This window comes from Sceloporus occidentalis, unplaced genomic scaffold, assembly GCF_023333645.1.
Source record: "Sceloporus occidentalis isolate IW3139 unplaced genomic scaffold, rSceOcc1.0.p SCAF_10, whole genome shotgun sequence".
Lineage (NCBI taxonomy): Eukaryota > Metazoa > Chordata > Lepidosauria > Squamata > Phrynosomatidae > Sceloporus > Sceloporus occidentalis.
In genome coordinates, this window is record NW_028316990.1 from 34,075,510 (window position 1) to 34,095,495 (window position 19,986).

Sequence of the window (19,986 nt, forward strand, 5' to 3'; positions counted from 1 at the left end):
CCATAGGGAAACATTGGGGAAGATTTGCCCAAAGGGAAACATTGGGGAAGATTTGCCCATAGGGAAACATTGGGGAAGATTTGCCCATAGGGAAACATTGGGGATTCCTTGCCCATAGGGAAACATTGGGGAAGATTTGCCCATAGGGAAACATTGGGGAAGATTTGCCCATAGGGAAACATTGGGGATTGCTTGCCCATAGGGAAACATTGGGGAAGACTTGCCCAAAGGGAAACATTGGGGAAGATTTGCCCATAGGGAAACATTGGGGAAGACTTGTGCATAGTGAAACATTGGGAATTGCTTGCCCATAGAGAAACATTGGGGAAGATTTGCCCAAAGGGAAACATTGGGGAAGACTTGCCCATAGAGAAACATTGGGGAAGATTTGCCCATAGGGAAACATTGGGGAATAATTGCCCATAGGGAAACATTGAGGAATTGCTTGCCCATAGGGAATCCTTGGGGACTATTTGCCCATAGGGACTCATTGGGGAATAATTGCCCATAGGGAAACATTGGGGAATACTTGCCCATAAGGAAGCATTGGGGAATAATTGCCCATAGGGAAACATTGGGCAATACTTGCCCATAGGGAATCATTGGGCAATACTTGCCCATAGGGAAACATTGGGCAATACTTGCCCATAGGGAAACATCGGGGAATACTTGCCCATAGGGAAACATTGGGGAATTCTTGCCCATAAGGAAACATTGGGGATTGTTTGGACATAGAGAAACAATGTATTGATATTTGAGGTTTTGATTATTCATGGATTTGATTAATATGTTCTCTCTAGGAATATCTAGGTCCTCAGGCTCAACTCTAAGGTCAAATTTAACTAAAAGTTGCACTGAAAGGCCTAGAGATTCCTAGCGACAACCCTCCGCTAGGCCAGTGTAGCTCCTCCAGCGCAATTCTGTGGTCAATGTCTGGCAGACTTTGACCACAGAGTTGCACTGGAGGACCTAGAGATTCCTAGAGAGGTGTCCTCTCAGGTAAAAAGGTGTTTTTGTTATTCACGTTTTTTTCCACATTCACGGGGGTCCTAGCGAATATGGAGGGTCAAGTGTATAGTGTTTAGAATCGCAGGTCCAAAGCACACAGCAGAAACAAGCCAGTTTGAGACAGCTGTCACTGCCTTGGCTCAATGCTGGGGAATTCTGGGAACTGTCATTTAGTGAGGCATTGAGCTTTCTCTGTCAGAGAGCTCTAGTGTCACAATAAACTGCAAATTGGGCTTTTGATTGGATGGGGGACAAAGGAAAGCAATGGTAGAAACAGATAGAAGATATCAAAAGCATGCTGGGAAACATTTATTACAACCAGCACATTATCCCCATCATAGTATGTTAAGTTTTTCTGCATAGGATCAAGGCTGCATGTGGCCTGTATGCTGCCTGCTCTTATTTAAGGTAAAAGGATTTGCAGAAATCATTCATAGTATCAAAAGGAGTTGGGGCACGATCTCTCAGGGAAGTAGCTCTCTGTTTTATCTAATGTAAAGTAGAGAGTGAGACTGGATCTTCCTTTCTTTTCCATCCTAGAACATTTTCACCTGCAATCAGAAAGCTTGATCACTCCCTTAATGCAAGCAATATCTCACCAACATTATCGGGTCCGTGTTGCTGTCATTCAGGCCACAGGTGCAGTGATACAGTTTGGCAATGTGAAGTCTCTGGACGATGTCCTTTCCCACCTGGCCCAACGGTGTTTTGATGATATCCCACAGGTAACCTTCTTGAAGCTAGCTTTTAATTCAGATCAGTTATGTCTTGCTTTACAGCAGGAATGGGGAGTGTTTGATCCTCCAGATGTTACAAGACTACCATTCCCATCATCCTTCACTATTGCCTCTGCTGGCTAGAGGTGCTGGGAGTCACTATCCAGTGTCATTTGAAAAGCCACCTGTAGCCCCCTCCTGCTTTACTACATATTTAGGAGACAAAGTTTAATACATAATGTTAATGCTGAATATTTGAACGGACTCTTCTGTTTATGTAGTAACCATTAGATAGTATCCATGGTTACAGATGTGCGCAAAGATCCCTGTAGTGTATGTTCCAGCAGAAAAGTCCACCTGTGTTTCTCTCATTCTCTCTGAGCATGTGATCTGGCTCTTTGGTATTCCATAAATCAAATTATTTTTTCCTCTGTTTTGAAGATTTTGATTGAAACAGAACCCAAGGACCTTAAGGAACCTAGCACGATGCTTTTGTTGTACAGTAGCCTGATTTCACATTGTGTGGAAATAGATTATACCACATTACCTTCTTTTTCCCCCTTGGCTTTTTCTAGGTTAGGGAAGCTGTTATCAGTGTCATTGGAGAGTGGCTATTGCATCTGCGGGATCGATACTCTTACTTTCACAAGTTAATTCCTCTGCTGCTCAGTGGCCTTACTGATGAAATGCATGAAAACAAGTAAGCAGATCAAGAATCCACAGACTGTGCCCTTTATGTGAGAGACCTGTGCAGAGATTGGGGCTTGATCATTTGGGTGGAGACTTAAATGTTTGAGTAGCTAGTTCCTGCAGCCCTGATATGTAAATGCAATGATATGTGTATCACTGAAGGGTAAATTCCGAACAGATTCTATTTGAATTCCAAATGAATTCTAGTTTTTAAGTGTCTTCTTTGTAGGTATTTTTGTTATGATGCATATAACGGACATTATTTGTAATGTCTTTGTTTTACACTTAGGGAGTTGACTCTCACTTACTGGAAGAAAATAGGTCTGCAATGGGAAAAAGAAAATGAAGAGGATATTAAAGATAAACTTGACTTTTATTCTGTACCACCTTATTATCCTCCAGGATGTGAGTAATGACCACAAAGCGTGCAGAATACAAACTGACTGTTCCCATATTCGGCTCCCAAGCCATGTAGAACTGTTTTGGAATTGTGTCTGTGAAGCACTGTGTCTTAAAGAGAAAACTGGTGCAAAATACAAACAGACCTGATTGTGGTAAGATGTTTCAGTTGGCATGGCCCCAGAATAGAATAGGGACGTTTTCAATTCCTTGAGCTTTAAACTGTTAACATATTAGCAACATTGTTTGAATAAGGGGAAATATACCTGACATTGGGGCTCTTAAAAAGGAACCCCAGCCTTCTCACTCATGACTAAACAGGACATTTGATTGATTTTAATCAGCCTCTCTGTAGATAGTGAACTTGTGATACCATACTAGTCTACATTTTTCCCTTTAAGTAACCGTAGTAACTTCAGTAAGACTAATAATGTGAGACTTAACAGCCAAAAGGATGGCAGAGGATAAAGTCTTACTTGTAAGAGATAGCTGGTAATACCCAGAATTCTGGGAACTGCATGAGACAATGTTCTTTGCAAAACAAGCATAGATCACAAGACTGGGCAATACCCCAACTGCCTATTCAAACAATCTCTTCATGCATCATACCTTCTCATAATTGCATCCCCTCAAAAAAGATTAATAGCAAATTATAGAACCTTTTAGACATTTGACCTACTTAAATTCCACTGTATCTCTTAAGAAGTTTAAAATTGTTTTCTGGTATGGTGTTCTCTCTGTTAGCCTGAAAAATGTGTGAGGTCAGTTCTTTATATAGTATTTAGGCCAGCGATTGACTTGCCTTTTTTGGCAAATACTTCACAAGTCAAGGGCACAGTAGGAAATGGGTATTGTCATACATAAAGGACTTCAGGTAAGTGCAACTTGATTGGCCAGTAGATGTCAGCAGCATTGACTTTTCTGTATTAGGACTCCAATTTTAATGGCCAACATTTCTAAAGGGTGGGTTTGTATCCTTCAAGTTGTTTATGACTTATCCTAAGGCGAACCTATCATGGAGCTTTCTTGGCAAGATTTCTTCAGAAGAGTGTTGCCATTGCCTTTCTCTGAGGGTGAGAGAGTGTGACTTGTCTAGGGTCCAGGGACGTAGCCAGGATTTTGGGAATGGGGGGTCCAGACTAAGTGCCACCATTATAATGGGGTATGGGCACAGCGGTGCAGCAGAGCACACCATTCATTGTATCTAACAGAAGAGGGGTCCAGATCCCATGGATCCCCCTTGGCTACATCCCTGTAGGGTCACTCAGTGGGATATCATAGCCAAGCAGAGAATCCTGGTCTCTAGAGTCGTAGGCCTAGCCCAGCACTGAAACCACCACAGTATGCTTCCTATGTTGTGCCAAGCTGCTTGATCAGGTAAAGTGTCCCCTCAAAAGATTTATTCTCTTAGCACCCCAGCAGTGTTGCACCTTTATGCTATTTTTCTGATTTACTTGCCATATACTGTCAGAAAATATATTTAGCAAGTAGCAATAGAAAGTTAGATCAATCCCATGAGTCTTGTACATTTGGAGCACCTCAGCAACAGTCCACATATCCTGAAAGGCAGCTAAGTTGATATACTGCTATTCTTTCCCATTGAGTACACAAAATCTCTTCCGACTCTGAAGCAGCAGTGCTGTGAGACTGGATGCTACAATTCCTTCAAGGCTGCATGTTATCCTTGAACCCTAACTCTACGAAGAGCAAGTAGGCTGACCTATGCCTTTAGCATTAGGCTGGCTGACATATGCACGCTTTAATAGGAATCCTCTGATTCTACACAGTGAATACGTGTCATATCAATCTATTTATTTAGTGTATTTTGTGGTTTGTAACACTTTCACTAAAGAACAGTTCAAGAGTTTCTACCACTATTTCCTTGTCTCAATTTTTCTTTGGCCTTGGGCACTCCCAAATGATGTCTCTAGCTGCTCTGCAATGAATCACTTGAGGATGCCTGCACCAAGTCTTTCCACTGCCACCCATTGTGTGTGGAATGAACTACTTTACCTCTTAAATGCACAACTCCATTTCCTTCCCCATCCTGTCCTCCAGTCCACAATCCCCTTGAACCTTAGTCTTTCTAGCTGTAAGCTATTGAACCTGACACTTCAGCCCCTCTCTGCTTTGATCTCACATTGGCAAAATTGCAGATCAGGGGGAGAATTAAAGAAGGAATTCAGTAACCTTATAACAATAGGGTGACTTTGTACAGAAAAGGTTTTTAAAAAAATCATTGCCTTAGGACATTGGTGCAGACAGGTTAGAGAAAGGTGGAGGGAGAAAAATCTTTGACAGCATTGAGATATGCAGATGAAATAGCTGTATTTTTACATCAGAAATGAATTGTTGAAAAGGACCAGCCATAATCTTTTGAAAAGCAAACGCCTCTGGCCAGTTGGGATGCCACTCTCCCTCTTTCTCTTCTCAGACAGTATTTCAGAGTTTGACCTTTTTGTTGTTTGCTGACAGTTTCCATAATCCCAATGCTCTCTTCCTTGACAAAAAGAAACCCTAGTTCAGAGTGCCTTTGAAGATTTTTCCTCCTAAGTAGGTGCTTCACAAACACTTCTGCCTTCCCTATATTGTGTAGCTTTGACTTCATTTTCTTTAAATGGATAACCACACAAGCAGAGCCCCACATGGAAAGCTAGGAGATGCTTCAGGGCTTTCTTTTGTGAATGTCAGCTTCTTTAGTTAGGAGCCTTTCAACATTAATGCTGCTGCTATTAGAATTGTATTGATTTTGTTGTCGTTTTAAATATATATCTTGCTTCTCCACTTTCAAACACAAGTCTGAAGTGGTGTATAATAAATGCATTAGTGTTTTAAAAGTTAAATAGCTGCAAAACAGGAAAAATTAAAAGCAAGCATGAACAAGGCAAATCTATTTGAGGTTTTCTTGGCAAGATTTGTTCAGAGAGGGTTTGCCATTGCCTTCCTTTGAGAGAGTGTTACTTGCCCAACATCACCCAGTGGGTTTCTATGGTTGAGTGTGGATTTTTAAAAAATATATTATTGACTTTATTGATTGATTTTATGCTCAGTAATACTGTATAACTTGAATAATAAATCATTTCTAAATATCTCTAGTTTTACATACATTTCAACCTCCCTCTCCGCCCCTGGTTGAGTGTGGATTCGAACCCTGATCTCCAGAGTCTTAGTCCCACATTCACTAGGCCATGCTGACTCCCTAAAGTACACTGGCTCTATTTTAATTATATTTATAGTAAATGAATATCATACTGGCCATTTCTTAGGATTGTGATTGATCACCTTATTACCCTTTAGGATTGTGATTGATCACCTTATTACCCTTCAATCATTTCCCACCATAAAGTTTGGCAACCTGTCTTGGAGACTAAATTTGGATTTCCTTCATCTCAGTCAAGGAGTTGCAAACAACATCCTTAGGAACATATAGATCACACAAGATTTGGAAAACTGTACCTAATATGTTTTGGGGGTACCTTGGTGTCTGTTTAAGACCTAAAGTTTGAGTATGATTTTAGCAAACTTTTTTAAAAAGTCATTTTTAAAAAGACTTTCTTTCTCCCCAAATTCTTTCTCTGTCTTTTCTTTTCCCATCTTAGTAACACGTCCAGAACTGGGGTGTCGGGAACTTGTGACCAGACACTTGTTCAAAATACTTCCAGGTCTCTGCAATGATTTAACTGACTGGGTTGATGGCACCAGAATAAAGGCATCTCAGCTTCTGGTTATACTTTTGCAGCATGTGGAGGACCACATTACACAACATATGGAATCTCTTCTCAGGGCCTTGTACCGTGTGTGCTCAGATGAAGAAAGTATTGTGGTTAGGAATGTAAGTATGTCATTTCAGATGATAGGGTTTTCCACAAAACCCTTTGCTTTTCTAAATTGAAGGCAGTATGGTTGAACATGCCAATTAGATTTACATGTAGTAATCAAAGCTAAACCCAAATGTCATGTTAATTTTATATTCTGTATCTTTATTTATTTATTTTACAATAGCTGAAAGGTGGTTAAACTGAAACAATGAATTAAGAGTAAGAATCAGTAAAGTATATTTAAGAATACTTACAAATATTTAAATATATTGTATTTATTGATTTTTATGGTACACTGCATTTCAGAAGGTGGACTTTTTCCTGTAGAATATGACATTTTCCAGAAATTTTTATTGTGGAATTTCTTTTCTGAAGATATTTTGCTCTTTTGGTTCATTTCAGTTTAACCTTACTAAACATACACACCCATGTCTTGGTTGTCTTTCTTCCTGGGTGCATGAAAACTGAGCCAGAAGGATAATCCACTTTTGGACCATCCTTGCTGGACCAGGACAGATAGGAAACCAAAAGGGGCACTATGGAGCTGACTCTGTTTCTGTTTGATTATTATACATTAGTGATGGGGTTATTCAAATTCTAGTTCCCTTATGGTGCTGGCCAAGCAGACCATTAGCAGCCTCTTAAAAATCATAAGCAAGAGATTAAAGTGTAAGTGCCTCAGGGAGAGAAATTCCATTTTCAAACTATGTACAGTTCATGCCCTTTCAGGTTAATTTTGCATGTTATCTGTTTCTCCCTCTCTGCTGTGTAATCCTCCCACAATATTGAAGTATGCTTATTCCATGGGATAGCCTTAATTAGTGTTCAGACACAATAAGTTCCTTTCTTCCTTCTGGTTTCCTTTGTGTGGACAAAGTCAACAGCCCAGTCTGTTGTTTGACTTATGTCCAAAACTCACCACAAAAGTAATCCAGTTTGAAACTGCTTTAATTGCCATGGCTCAATGCTTAGGAATTCTGGCAGCTGTAGTTTTGTGAAACATTTAGCCTTCTCTGTCAGAGAGATCTGGTGCCACAATAAATTACAATTCCCAGGATCCCATAGCAATGAGCCAGGGCAGTTAGAGCAGTCTCAAAATGGATTATTTCTGCAGTGTGTTTTGGATCAGTGACTCCACTTAAGATGCAATCTGAAAAGTTGTGTGTGGTTTTTTCTTTTTGTTTTGTTTTTTGCAACATGACATGCTGACACTAAGTGTAGCATTGCCATGGATAAAAAACTGTTTAGGGTACAAAGAAGCAGAGGGTGTTATGTCTTGCAACTTGCTGTTCTTTCTGGGGAAAAGACGAACTCTTGGTCTCAGTTTAGGCCTATCTTCAAACCATGGTTAGTGACATTTTTATATGAGTTGGCATGATGTCTAGATTGACAAACCATGATATGTGACCAGTCAGCAAATCATAATTTTTAAAAAGATGGCCTGAGTTATTTTTGAAGCCCTTGATTTGAAGTATGATTTGGCACATTGTCTGCATCAAATATATATATATATATAAACACACACACACACACACACACACACACACACACACACACTGCATTTCCTCCATCCTAGGGCCAGAAATGGAATGAAGAACCCTGACAGGATAGAAAAAAGAGCACACAAGCACTTTTCAACCATAACAAAGGCCCGTTACAGACAGGCTAAAAAGTACGTGCAGAGTGCGTACTAGGGTTAAGACGGGGCGGTGCTTCTGCACTGCCCTAACCCTAGTGCACGCTGCGCGCGCACAAAATGAAAGCAGCCATTCCACACGGCCGCCGCCATCGATACGTCACGACCGCACCGCCTCCAAAAGAGGCGGCGCGGTTGTGATGTATTGGGGTCGCGGCAGGGCGCCTAGGGCGCCCTTTCCGCGACCCCGGAAGGAGCTCTGTTTCGGAGCTCCTTCCTGGTTTGGTCCGCTAGGAGCAGGCTTCAGACGGCTGCGCCCAGCGGACCAATGGAGAAAGGGGCCAAACGGCCCCTTTCTCCTTCTCCCCACCGCCGCAGGGTGTACTTGGGGCTTGAAGCCCCAAGGACACCCCTTTCCAGGCTGCGGGGAAGGGGCCTTTTGCCGCTTCCCCGCAGCCCGGAAAGCGGCAGATCGGGGCCTCAGCAGCTGCCGCTCTGGACACTGAAGCCCCAATCCAGCGGGGAAAAGTGCGCCTACAGGCCGCCCCAAAGGGGCGGTCTGTAACGTGCCAAAGTTTAAAACAGGTTTTTGGCTCTAAACTATGGTTGTTGCAAACTTAATTTTGGTGTGAAGTAGGTTTAAGTCTTGCATTTATCTTTGAACTATCTTGAAACATTGGGGAACAATGGAGAAGGGCTGTAGCTCAGTACTAGAGTACACATTTTGCCTGGAGAAGGTTCAGTCTGGCACCTCCAAGTAGAACTAGGGATTGGGGAATGCTCCCTTCTGAAACCCCATATTTCTGCTACCAGCCAACATATTCTGAGGTAGACAGGACAATTGTATGACTTGGTATGAGGCAGTGTACTGTGGGCCTGTTAGTTGTTCACACACAAATTATTTTGGGTTTGTAAATCCTGTTTTGTTTGGGACCAAATCAGAATCCATGTCCATAAACTATCCATTTCTGGTTAGTCTGACCTGCTCTTGCAAGATGAGGTTGAACCGAATAAGCTGTATGGAGCAGCATGTTGTTTGTATACAGCAAGCCAGGATAAACCAGGAATCTTAGCTAACTAATGCACTCCTTGAAAGCCTGCTTACCTAGGTTCACGCTATTGAAGGTGTGAAAGAAGAAACTTTTCAAGGTAATAAAGAAGAAGTTAATTAGCAGTGTAAGTAGGAGGTGCACAAGTGCTTCTTACAAGACGCATAATGCTCAGCGGCATCTTTATTTGGCAGCAAGAATGAGAGAACCTGGTCTCTGCTTAGCAAGCTTCTGGTCCAGTGCATGAGCAAATATGAATTGTCTTCCGTCATGCTTCATTGCCTTTGACAGTGAAGGCTTGTTTTTTCCCCAAAACACAATGTGAAGCTTTTAAAATCTTGAAAATATTAAGAGCGAATAACTTATTTTCCATACCTTTAAATTTGATAGAAGAGGGGTATATCAAAGGGGCACTTTTTAAAGTCCTGTACTAATAAATCCAGTGTAGGCTTCTGACTGATGGCTGGTTAAAAGATTCTGTTAACACTGGATGTTGCGTACTTCATTCTGCTTCTTCAGATATATATTTTTTTAATTTTCTGTTTGAAAGGTTGATGATGAAAGAAGGCATGTGAGCACTCATTTTGAGCTTTCTCGCTACATGTCAAGGAAACTTTGTCATGCATTTAATCATGAGTGAGTGAAGGGAGTGGAAAGGCCTACAAGGCAGTTCCTTGAGGCATTAAAAGAGAAAGGGAGAAAAACAGCTGGTACCCTCACATTTAAAAAATGGCAATGTTGAACTTGATTTGTCTTTTGCTTCTTACAGTCTGGCTAGCTTATGTGTGGGTGTGTTATCTCTTACAGTGTTTGAAAGCAGCAGAGCTGATTGGAGCTTTTGTCAGCCCAGCAGTGTCTCTGAAATTAATAGTTTCTGACCTCGAAAAAACACCCATGACTTCTTACCTCATGGTTCTAGCAGCGGTGATACGTGGTTCCCCAAAGAAAATCTTGCAGCCTCATTTGGTGTACGTTGCCAACATGCTGTCCCAACCCGAAGTAACTCAGCGATCTGAAGAGGTAAGGAGAATGCAAAATACATTTAACAACCATGATGCTGAATTTAGTGTGGACACCCAATCGGCATAACTTGCAGCAGCCCAGAACTCCTGAGCTCAAATGATCCGCTAGCCTGTTGAACGGAGACATCTTTCCATGTTCTCAGTAGCCAAACAGTGCCCAAACCTTCTAAGATGTTCTTTGTTTTACCGGAAATAGATATTTAAGCTTTGTACCGTATAGGTATAGCTGGGCAATGGTCCCCCAACTGTGCTCTTTAAGGGATTTTGGACTTCAGCTCCCAGAATCCCAGACTATTGGCCAACATGGCTGAGGCCTCTGGGAGCTGAAGTCCAAAATCTTGGGGACCACTGGATAACAGGTTTGATTTGCTCTAAGACCCATTTGTTTGTCTTTTTAGTAGTCCATAGAATTTGTAGACATCTTCTGCAGCACCACATATCAAATGAGTCTATTTTCTTGCTATCAGCTTTCTTTACTGTCCAGCTTTCACAACTATACATTGAAATGGGAAATATGATGGTGTGGACAATCCTAACTTTACTATTCAGTGATATATCTTTACACGTGGCTATTCAGTGGAGGTGGAGCAAAGAAGGGTGTAGAAATGATTAAAAAATGCTTGTAAACATTAACTTCCTGCTTGTGTTTGTGTAGGTTTTTTATGTGACACAATTATTCTCCTGTGTGGAAGCTCTCATTGAAGTGTGCCAAGAAGACTGTAAAGAAATAAGTCTCCAGCTAACAAAGATTTTAATCACAATATTAGCAATACCACCAAATCTTGGACACTTACATGTAAAGGTAATCTGGACAGAACTGTCATTATAGGTTCCTCTCTTTTCTTTTGGTTTGTTTTTCCCCCTTGTCTTTAAGCAAAACAAGACTGAACTTAATAGTTCCTTCCAAGTGCCCTATCATCAGGTTATCATAATTCAAAGTGGAGCAGCAAAGACTCTTAAAGAAAGGCCTAAAGGTAAATAAAAGTACAGGTCTGACAATACTTTACTGCTTAAGTACTACATCTGATCTATAAAACCATTGGGGAGGAGTTGCTGGCATATATATCCAGAGGTGGCTGTCTTGACCATGCAGCAAATGTAGCAAAATCCGGGGGTGGGGGGACACTCCCCAAAAAACCCAAAATCTCACATTGCAATGATACTTTTATTAAGCTAACCAAAAGATACCTTTCAATCCAAAAGATATATATCTAATGGGCAGCCATGTTGATCGTTAGCAAAATAAAGCTTACATTTTTTTGGTTAATAGGGTAGAGAACCTGTGATTCTTCATATGTTGTTGGATTCTATAGTCCCATTGTATCTTCCTGTGTTGACAGGAGTTTTGAGTCCAGCAGCATTCGAAAGGCCACAAGCTTGTTGTCCTGAGCTGTCTCCATTTAATGGTTCATCTGTATGAGTTGCCAGAAAGACAGAGCTGCCATCTATCAAAACACACCAGTGGTCCAGCACAGTCTTATGTTAGGGGCAGCCATTGTGTAAGACATTTAGCAGAATGCTTTCCCAGTTTGACTGTCCTTTGTAGTAGAGATGCCAAGTACTGAATCTGAGAATTTTCTACATTCAGAGCCTCTGTTTTGCCACTGAGTTATGCTTATTCCTGTAAGCTGCTGAATGAGAAGCTAAAAATCAAGACTTCCTTAATTATCATCGCTAAATTTGCACTGCACCATGTTTCATAGCAGGATTTCAGAATACTATCTAGGCTTCATTATAAATCTTTTATCTGGAGCTTCCCTAAAGGGAAAAGATTATCCATAAAGCAGTGGCCCCCCCAAAGGTGGATTTGTATTAATCTTCTGGAGCTGGTATTGTTGAGAAAAAGCCTAAGAGATTTCCAGAACTGTTGCAGAAGGGGTGATCTTAGTGAAAAGAATTCCAGGACAAAATAAAGCAAAACTCTCAAAGTGACTGTGTCTTCAAGTCACCTGTCAACTTATGGTGACCCTATGATAGAGCTTTCTTAGGCAAGGAATACCCAGAGGTGGTTTTGCTAGTCTGACACATTTTGACACATGCAAAAGACCAAGATGGTGTCCCCTCTCAATTCCATAAACCAAAGGTGGCAAAGCTACCAGTTTTAATTTAAGTCAACACAGCTGATGGGGCATTGTTTTCCACCACACTTGAGAGCATCAGGCTAATCTCAGGTGGCTGCTTCATTCTACCTAATGACAGAGATAAAGCTACAAAAGTTGGATCTTGGCAGCTGAACCCATTGGGTCCAGGTGAGATATTAACAAAATACAGAAGAAGTGTTTAGCAAGATCAGGATGCTATGTCTTGAAGTTAAGAGTAACTAATCACTAGAAAAGGTAGCCATTCAAAGGAACATTTAGAGTGTCACATAATCTGCAAAATAGTCATTTATTTTAACCAGCTAGTAAAAAATTACCATGTTTGTACACTGTTAGTAAGGAGCACATTGCTGCTGTTGTTCTTAAATTTAACTTATTTCTTAACAATTTTGTTTCTCTTTTCTCTGCGCAACAGTTAGAAGAAGCCATGAACACATTGGCTGAGGTGCAGCATTTAGAAGGTACTGTCAACCTGTACCGACAACATATAGCTCAGCTTATGGAATGGGTATCTTTAACTCATGATCGCTGGACTTGTTACTCTCCAGAATTACTGCAATTGGATGTAATTGCCACTCATTCAGGTAATATGAAAAGAGAAGAGTTTGTATAGATCCACATATCCTTGACTCTAATTGTCAGTCTTTGTTATGGAAATAAAGGCATATTTGAACAGTTCTATAATATCATGAAACACCAGCCCACCCCAATGGTAAAAAAAGAGAAAAGAAATGAAGCTTCTTTGAAGGGAAGTCTTGAATCCATTGGCTTGTTTTATTTTATTTTATTTTATTTGCTCAAGTTACTCTTCCAGTTACATGAGATATATAAACCTGAGCTTTCTTCATGTTCCTTCCTTCTGTCTAAACATATGGCTGCATTTACACTGCAGGATTAATGCAATTTGACACTGCTTTAATTGCCATGGCTCAATACAGTAGAATTGTGGGATTTGTAGTTTTGTGAGATATTTAACCATCTATATCAGAGAGCTCTGGTGCTACAGCAAACTACAGATCCCAGGATTCCATAGCATAGAACCATGAAAATCAAAATAGTGTCACATCGCATTAATTTTGCAGTGTGGCAGCAGCCCCTGCTTGTAGCATTATAGTGTACCATTACAAGTGAATACAGCCACTGTGGCTTGTGAACTGTACCCCAAAAGCAAATAGTTTGATTCTATTGCTAAGCATTTTGATGTAAGCTATACTGATACCCATTAAAAAGCCAACAACAACCGTTATTCTGCTTTTGTTTTCTAGGCCCTGTAATAGGTGAGGCCCTTCAGGATTTTATTCCCATTCTTCAAACAGGCCTTCAGACATCCATAGACCCTCGGGCACGTCTGAAACTGTTTATGACATTATCCCAGTTGCTTCAGAAGCCAAATGAGACTGTCAATTCTCAAGGGTGAGCACCATTTTATATTGTTCAGAAACTCGTCTGGTTGTACCTTCCCTTGGCTATTTATAAGATAGTTCACTTTGAGTCCCTGTCAGTAAACCCATTTCTCAGATGCAGAAGTGTAAACATTGTATAGAAGTATTGTTAAAATGCAAAAACTCAGAAGCACACTCTTCAAAGGAGTTACTGCAGGCAGTTCCATTGTGTCTTATTTTCTTCTAAATTGTATTTTGATTTTTAAAGCAGTGCTTATTAATATACAAACCATGAAGCCCCAGGCAACTGCTTGTATGGTGGACAGCATGTACCATAGATCTAAGTTGACTGTTTTTCACCTGATCTTAAAATCCAAACCATGTATGGTGAGGACATGTTGAACTATTATTACATAGTGAGATCCGATTTATTTCTGGCAGAGACTGTACATGTATGCTTGGATGGTGATGAGGAAATAAAAAGTCCCAAAGATAGGTAGATAAGTATTAAAATGGGTGGAGCTGGCTTTAGGAAACAGCATGGGAGGGCATTTTAGAAGCTGCTGAGCAGGCTTCTGCTGTGCCCAAACATATGGCAAGCTTTGGGCACCTAATTCAATTGCCAAGCACTTCACTGGAGCCAGCTAAGAAGTCCCAGTACCTGTCCAATCTCCTGTCGAGCAACCATTTATATTTATTTAATAGGAATTATAACCCTGCAGTCTCTGGTGGCAGTGGAGATTGGTTTCAGTAAGTGAGAAATTCTGAGAAAACATTGCACCTTTTGCAATACCTGTATTCAAGAAAAAAGGTTGCAATCCTATTTTTATTAACAGATGCTGTAAAGTCAGTGAGAGAACCCCTTATGTTAATAGTGGTATATGAATTGGTCCATAAGGGCTCCCTTAAGTAAATTAGGATGTGAAGCTTTGTCCAGTGCTTTTTCAGTGCCTTAAGTATCTTTTATTGGCAAGCCCTGTAAAAAATGTGCTATGCATTTTCAGTCACTAGATTTGAGGCATTTGATTGTTGTTTTTATGCTGTCCCTGTTTCTCTTCTTACATTGAAAAAAAGGCAAGTTGAAATCATGTGTTGTTGCATTATGGGTAAGCTATTCTTGAAAGGAGAAACATGTTTTCACTGTTACATGGTAATCAGTCAATAATTACCAATATTGGGTGCAGTCCAGGTCCCCAGCGGGTAGAGAAGGCTGCAGTTTAAGTCATTTTGAGCAAGAGCCAAGCACATCTCCATATCTGAAGAACTATTTCATCTTTTTCAACAGATGTGTGCATTCTTTAACCATAAAGTAGCCTCTGTTATCAGGCAGCAGTGTGTGTGTGACTGACAGGCTCCAGTATATTCTGTTAAACACTTCTTGAATAGACATCTCAATTTGCTGAACAAGCTGGCAATGTTATTTTCAATTTGCATCAGAAATATTAAAAATAACATACTTTTAAATGTCCTTATCTTCAGAGAGAAAATGCCATTGTAGGTAAGTAAGTGGTCCTGCTGAAACCCACCCTTTGTGGGTTTGACACATTTTGTTTAAGGGATTAGAAGAAGCCATTACCAAAAATATGAAAGTTCCCAAGGGTCAATTGGCATGGACCACCTTGGAGCTAAATGTGGCTTTGAAACGACTTGATAGAAGATACAGTTACTTCTGGGGGATTCCTGTTCTACCCCTTGGTTGTTGGCCAGAGATCTTCCTATTCAGTTGAAATGCAGATCAGGGGATAAGGATTCAACCTGTGTTGCGTGAGAGTACACTTTCCCCAAAATAGTACATTTGTACATTGTGTATATTTCTAGATTCAGCCCTGGGCCTGAGTGCTTTTAACTTGTGAATTGCCTTGGATCCCATATCAGAAGAAAGGTGGGGTATAAATCCAATAAATTAATAAATGTATTGCTAATGAAAGGGCAGCAGAGAAGGGACCACCCTAGCCACTCACTGGATGGAATTCTACATGTCTATTCTAATGGGGTTTATCAAGGGCTTTGCTCTGATTTGTCTGATGCTATTGATTTGCCCTGAATCTAATTCCTCCCACAGAGGAAAGCTAACACTTGAAATTAAGGTTGAGGAGTGCCAGATGTTTGATTTGTTTATACCCCTCTTAACAAACTTTCTCTTCTTATACCTATAAACCACATCATGCCAGGGAGGAGTGGGTTAAGCCTGAAACACCAGAGCAAGGGGCTTATCAAGATAATAAGGAATACTATTGGCAGAAAGATTCTTGCCTCTCCCCTTCCTGAAATTTTGTTTATACAAAGTCCACTTATTTTCCCCTTGAAAGAAATTTGAGTAATGAAATATTGTTAACATACACTGTCATCAATTAGGGGTCCCCCTTCCCCTTCTTTTTCATGCTCTGTTCTTCCTGTTCTGGCTATCTTGTTTTCAAGACTGAAAATGTGCCTTTTCATCCTCTCTTGTCATTCCATCACGTTTGCACAAAGCTTTTATTTTGCTCCTCTTTGTTCTTGGCTTCAGGCAGTTCTGTAACTACCTTGAGATTGTGATAAAAGACATCCTGGCTCCTAATCTGCAGTGGCAAGCTGGAAGAACAGCAGCTGCCATTCGCACGACGGCTGTCTCATGCCTCTGGGCTCTTATTTACAGCGAACTGCTTTCTCCAGAAGAGGTAAATGTCTTCCTCCTCCCCTGTCAACCATACTGGAAAACCAAGGAAAGAATATTTGTCATCTAGGAATGCAAATCCTCCTTCTCTTGGAAAAAAAATAATAAAAAATCAAGTTGAGCTCTTGCCAAAATACATTTTAGAAGAGATGGGAATGAAGTTCAGCCTGAAATTTAAAATGGTACTAGAAAGAAAGGAAATAGCAGTGAGCCAATAAGAAAACCATGGCAGCTTAGCACATTGGAGTGGAGGCTATGCAGAACTTCATAAATATTGTTACATGGGCGGTGAAAATATCGACCAAGATTTGGTACATAACACTTGTGGACTTGGAACTAGGTTTTCCAGACCTCCAGATGAGGTTTTTAGGATACAGCTGGGTGAGACTGAAGGAAGAAGAGTGTGTGCCAATTCTGGGAGAAGCCACAGGAACTAGTGAAGGTATATCACTGGATCCTGGCTTCTGTATTTAATATTTCTAGCCTATTTAGGTTAAGCTAAAAGTCTTATAAACACTAAGAAGTAAACCTGCTCCAGCACCTTAGTAAATGAATGCGAAGGCACTGGCCTCACTTGAGAAGCCAGGATCAAATGGTGTGTCCCCACTGGACCTGCTCTTGGAAACTGAAAACTGAAGCAAATCTGTAGTGCCACAAAGGGCTGCAGTGGGAAGGAGATGGGAAGAAGGATCCAATTCCATTTGTGAATAACAAAATATACCACAGAATCTTGGCTATTGTCATTTGGTACTTCAGTTTAATTTTGTTCACATTGTTTTAGCACATGACTAATCAGTGTCTCCGTATTAAGATACTTGTACACTGATTTACAGTGTTGCCCTCCTGTATATCAATAATTGGGTTAGATTACATTCCCAATAGGGCTGACCATGGCTAGCACTAACTACTCTTCCTGCCCTAACTGGGATTTGAAAACAGGATACCAGTACTGGTCAGGAGAAAGTACTATGTCAACAAAATATACAGTTTAGATTTTTTTTCCAGCAATTTCTAAACAGCAGCAGCACCTGTATTTCTTCCAGCTTTCTTGGTTGTAAGAATCTTAGCCTTCATGTATCTATTTTTGTGTCTTCATGGCTGATCAAGAATGAGATCATGTTGCACAGAATTCTCCAAACCAGCCCTATCACCAGATAGTTTAGAGACAGTTACTTCAAGGATAGATGAGCTCAACAGATCTCAGCAATAGATAGCAGAGAATGGAAGTGAAGTGTTCATAGCTAGACAGAGAAAGGGTTGCTTGATGGTCGTCTAACCAGAGCGATGACTGAGATTCCGAGGATCAGAGAAATAAAACAACAGTGCAAAAATGTCTTGGAGCCCTTGCTGTTGATATTTGTCCCATTTGTCTGATCTGGCTTTGAACCAGATGAACACTTTCTCAGAGCTAATACACATAAGGCTGAATGAAACTGTTGTGACCTAGACGCTTGGAAGTTTTTTGAAGAGATTGCTGAGGCAAACAAAGAACCAGCAGAACTAATGCCTGGGAACCACAAATGGCGAAAGGGGTATTACACAGGGGATCTGTGGAATAAGAAGATGCAAAGGCAACAAAAATTGGACGGATAAAGTAGTAATCCAAAGTCCTTAGAATATTTGATGCAACCTGGCAGAAGAATACCAGCAAACACTGTGTCTCCCCATCTCTGTATGGATGAATATGAACTCTCTCTGTTCCTTTCTAGATTTGGGTGGTCTGTCATAAATGTACTCTGACTTTTACTGTTTGTCTATATTTGGATATTGTGGCTGCTTATGTCCGAGACAATAGAAACCATTTATCTAACAGACTAAACAGTTTCAAAGATTAGATCACAGAAGATCCTTATAAGGTGAACCCGAGAAGCAACATGTATTTATGTGCACACAAACACGCATAATGCCTTATGTGCAGGTTGCCTGTGCATATCCCATAGTGTTTATTAAATTTGTTTTGTTTGGGAAAATCGGAAACGAAAATGACTTTCAGACTAAAGCAGGCAATATTCTATATAACTGGGCTCAGTAGAGATCGAACAAGAGAAATACAAAGGGGCAGGAAAACAAAATAGGTAAAAATAGTTGTGGGATGGGACTTAATGTCAGGAGAACAAGGGAGTGTGAAGGGGAAATATTGTTTTTGATATTTCATGTATAGTAATGTAATGATTCAACAAATTAGCAATTTTATATTTTATATAATAACTTTGATACAAGTTCAGTATGCTTGTAAAGCTTGTGGGATGAGTTAGTATGAGCCCTAGGTCTGAGGAGGGTGAATATTGATTGAGAGCGTAAATTTGAACATGAGCACCATCTTCTGGACTATTACAGAAATGCAAACTTTAAAGTAGATCCTGAGAAGCTTGCATGATGTATTTGGTGCATTTTTGGTTGGTCCAATAAAGACATCACTGTTTGTTTGTTTTTTGTTGTTGTTGTTGTTGTTGTTTTTGGGGGGGGTGTTGGATGCTACTGTATTTTGCTACCCTGGCTACTCCTGGATACGTTTTAACAAATGTGATGGTCTTTCCAAAAGATTGGTAAGAGGAGAGTGGTTATGTTCACTTGCTACTTTTGTTTACAAAATGTATGTATGTCAAATCCTCCTGAAGAGTTTGTATTGTTTTAGGGAATTTCACTAACCCCATGGAAGTGAAAACGGGAAAGCTTTCAGGAGAAATGAGGTCCAAAGAACTATTTTAGGCATTCCAAAAAGTTGATCTGCATGCAGAGGAATTTCAAAAAAACCAACCTACAATAAGAGAAAACACTAATTCGAGTGCCAGCATCATAACCCATAACATCATATTCCACATTGCTTTTGAAACTCCTTGCTGTGAAAGTGAGTTTTTCCACACAAAATGAGATTTCTCATGTGAGCTCCACAGCTGCTATTTGATAAATGGAAACCCAAAAATCATACATAGAGCTACACAAAATCCTTTAGACCATGCCTTGTAATTTTAGCAGAATGCTTTTGTTGACTGTATGCTATAAACCTCAAAATACAGCAATTAGGACTATGTTGTGTGGCTGTTCTACATCTCCCAGCAGTTCCCCCCTTCCTGCCCTTTCCTACTGTATAGCTAATGCCATCCTCCCAAACCAAACTGGTCAGTGAATTGTGGCTAGTTTTCTAATAATGGGCTGAGCTGAGAAAATTTTGCCTCAGTAAGAATTATATTTGTCTTTTACATAAGCTGTGTCTTGCCCTCTGTGGCTGTAAGAGATCTGATAACAGAAAACATGCTGCTCACAAGTGACTGATTGCTGATCTTTCTCTCAAGATGGTGATGGTTTCTTTTCTTGGTTTCAGATGACGCGCGTTGGAGGTGAACTGATGCCTAAGATCATTGCCACGTTGGGAGAGGATTCTAAAATGACACGCTTACTGTCCTGTCGGATTATTGGCACATTTTTGGACAGCTGTGGGAAACAGTTTGAACTCGCCAAAATTTATCCAGGTGTGAAACACGATGGGCAGACTATAAACCACTTTACTTGAGTA

General features: G+C 40.5%; 1 protein-coding gene across 1 annotated transcript in view; it reads left to right on the forward strand.

Annotated features, from left to right (window-relative positions):
* Nucleotides 1–19,986, forward strand: part of LOC149306425 (dynein axonemal assembly factor 5-like) — a 32,255-nt gene that overhangs the window by 9,934 nt on the left and 2,335 nt on the right. The window contains exons 2-11 of the mRNA XM_089540525.1: nt 1,549–1,733; nt 2,300–2,424; nt 2,704–2,819; nt 6,413–6,645; nt 10,124–10,336; nt 10,994–11,140; nt 12,853–13,021; nt 13,703–13,850; nt 16,326–16,476; nt 19,795–19,942. Coding sequence (XP_089396651.1) covers nt 1,549–1,733; nt 2,300–2,424; nt 2,704–2,819; nt 6,413–6,645; nt 10,124–10,336; nt 10,994–11,140; nt 12,853–13,021; nt 13,703–13,850; nt 16,326–16,476; nt 19,795–19,942 — 1,635 coding nt within the window. The remainder of the gene's footprint in view (nt 1–1,548; nt 1,734–2,299; nt 2,425–2,703; nt 2,820–6,412; nt 6,646–10,123; nt 10,337–10,993; nt 11,141–12,852; nt 13,022–13,702; nt 13,851–16,325; nt 16,477–19,794; nt 19,943–19,986) is intronic.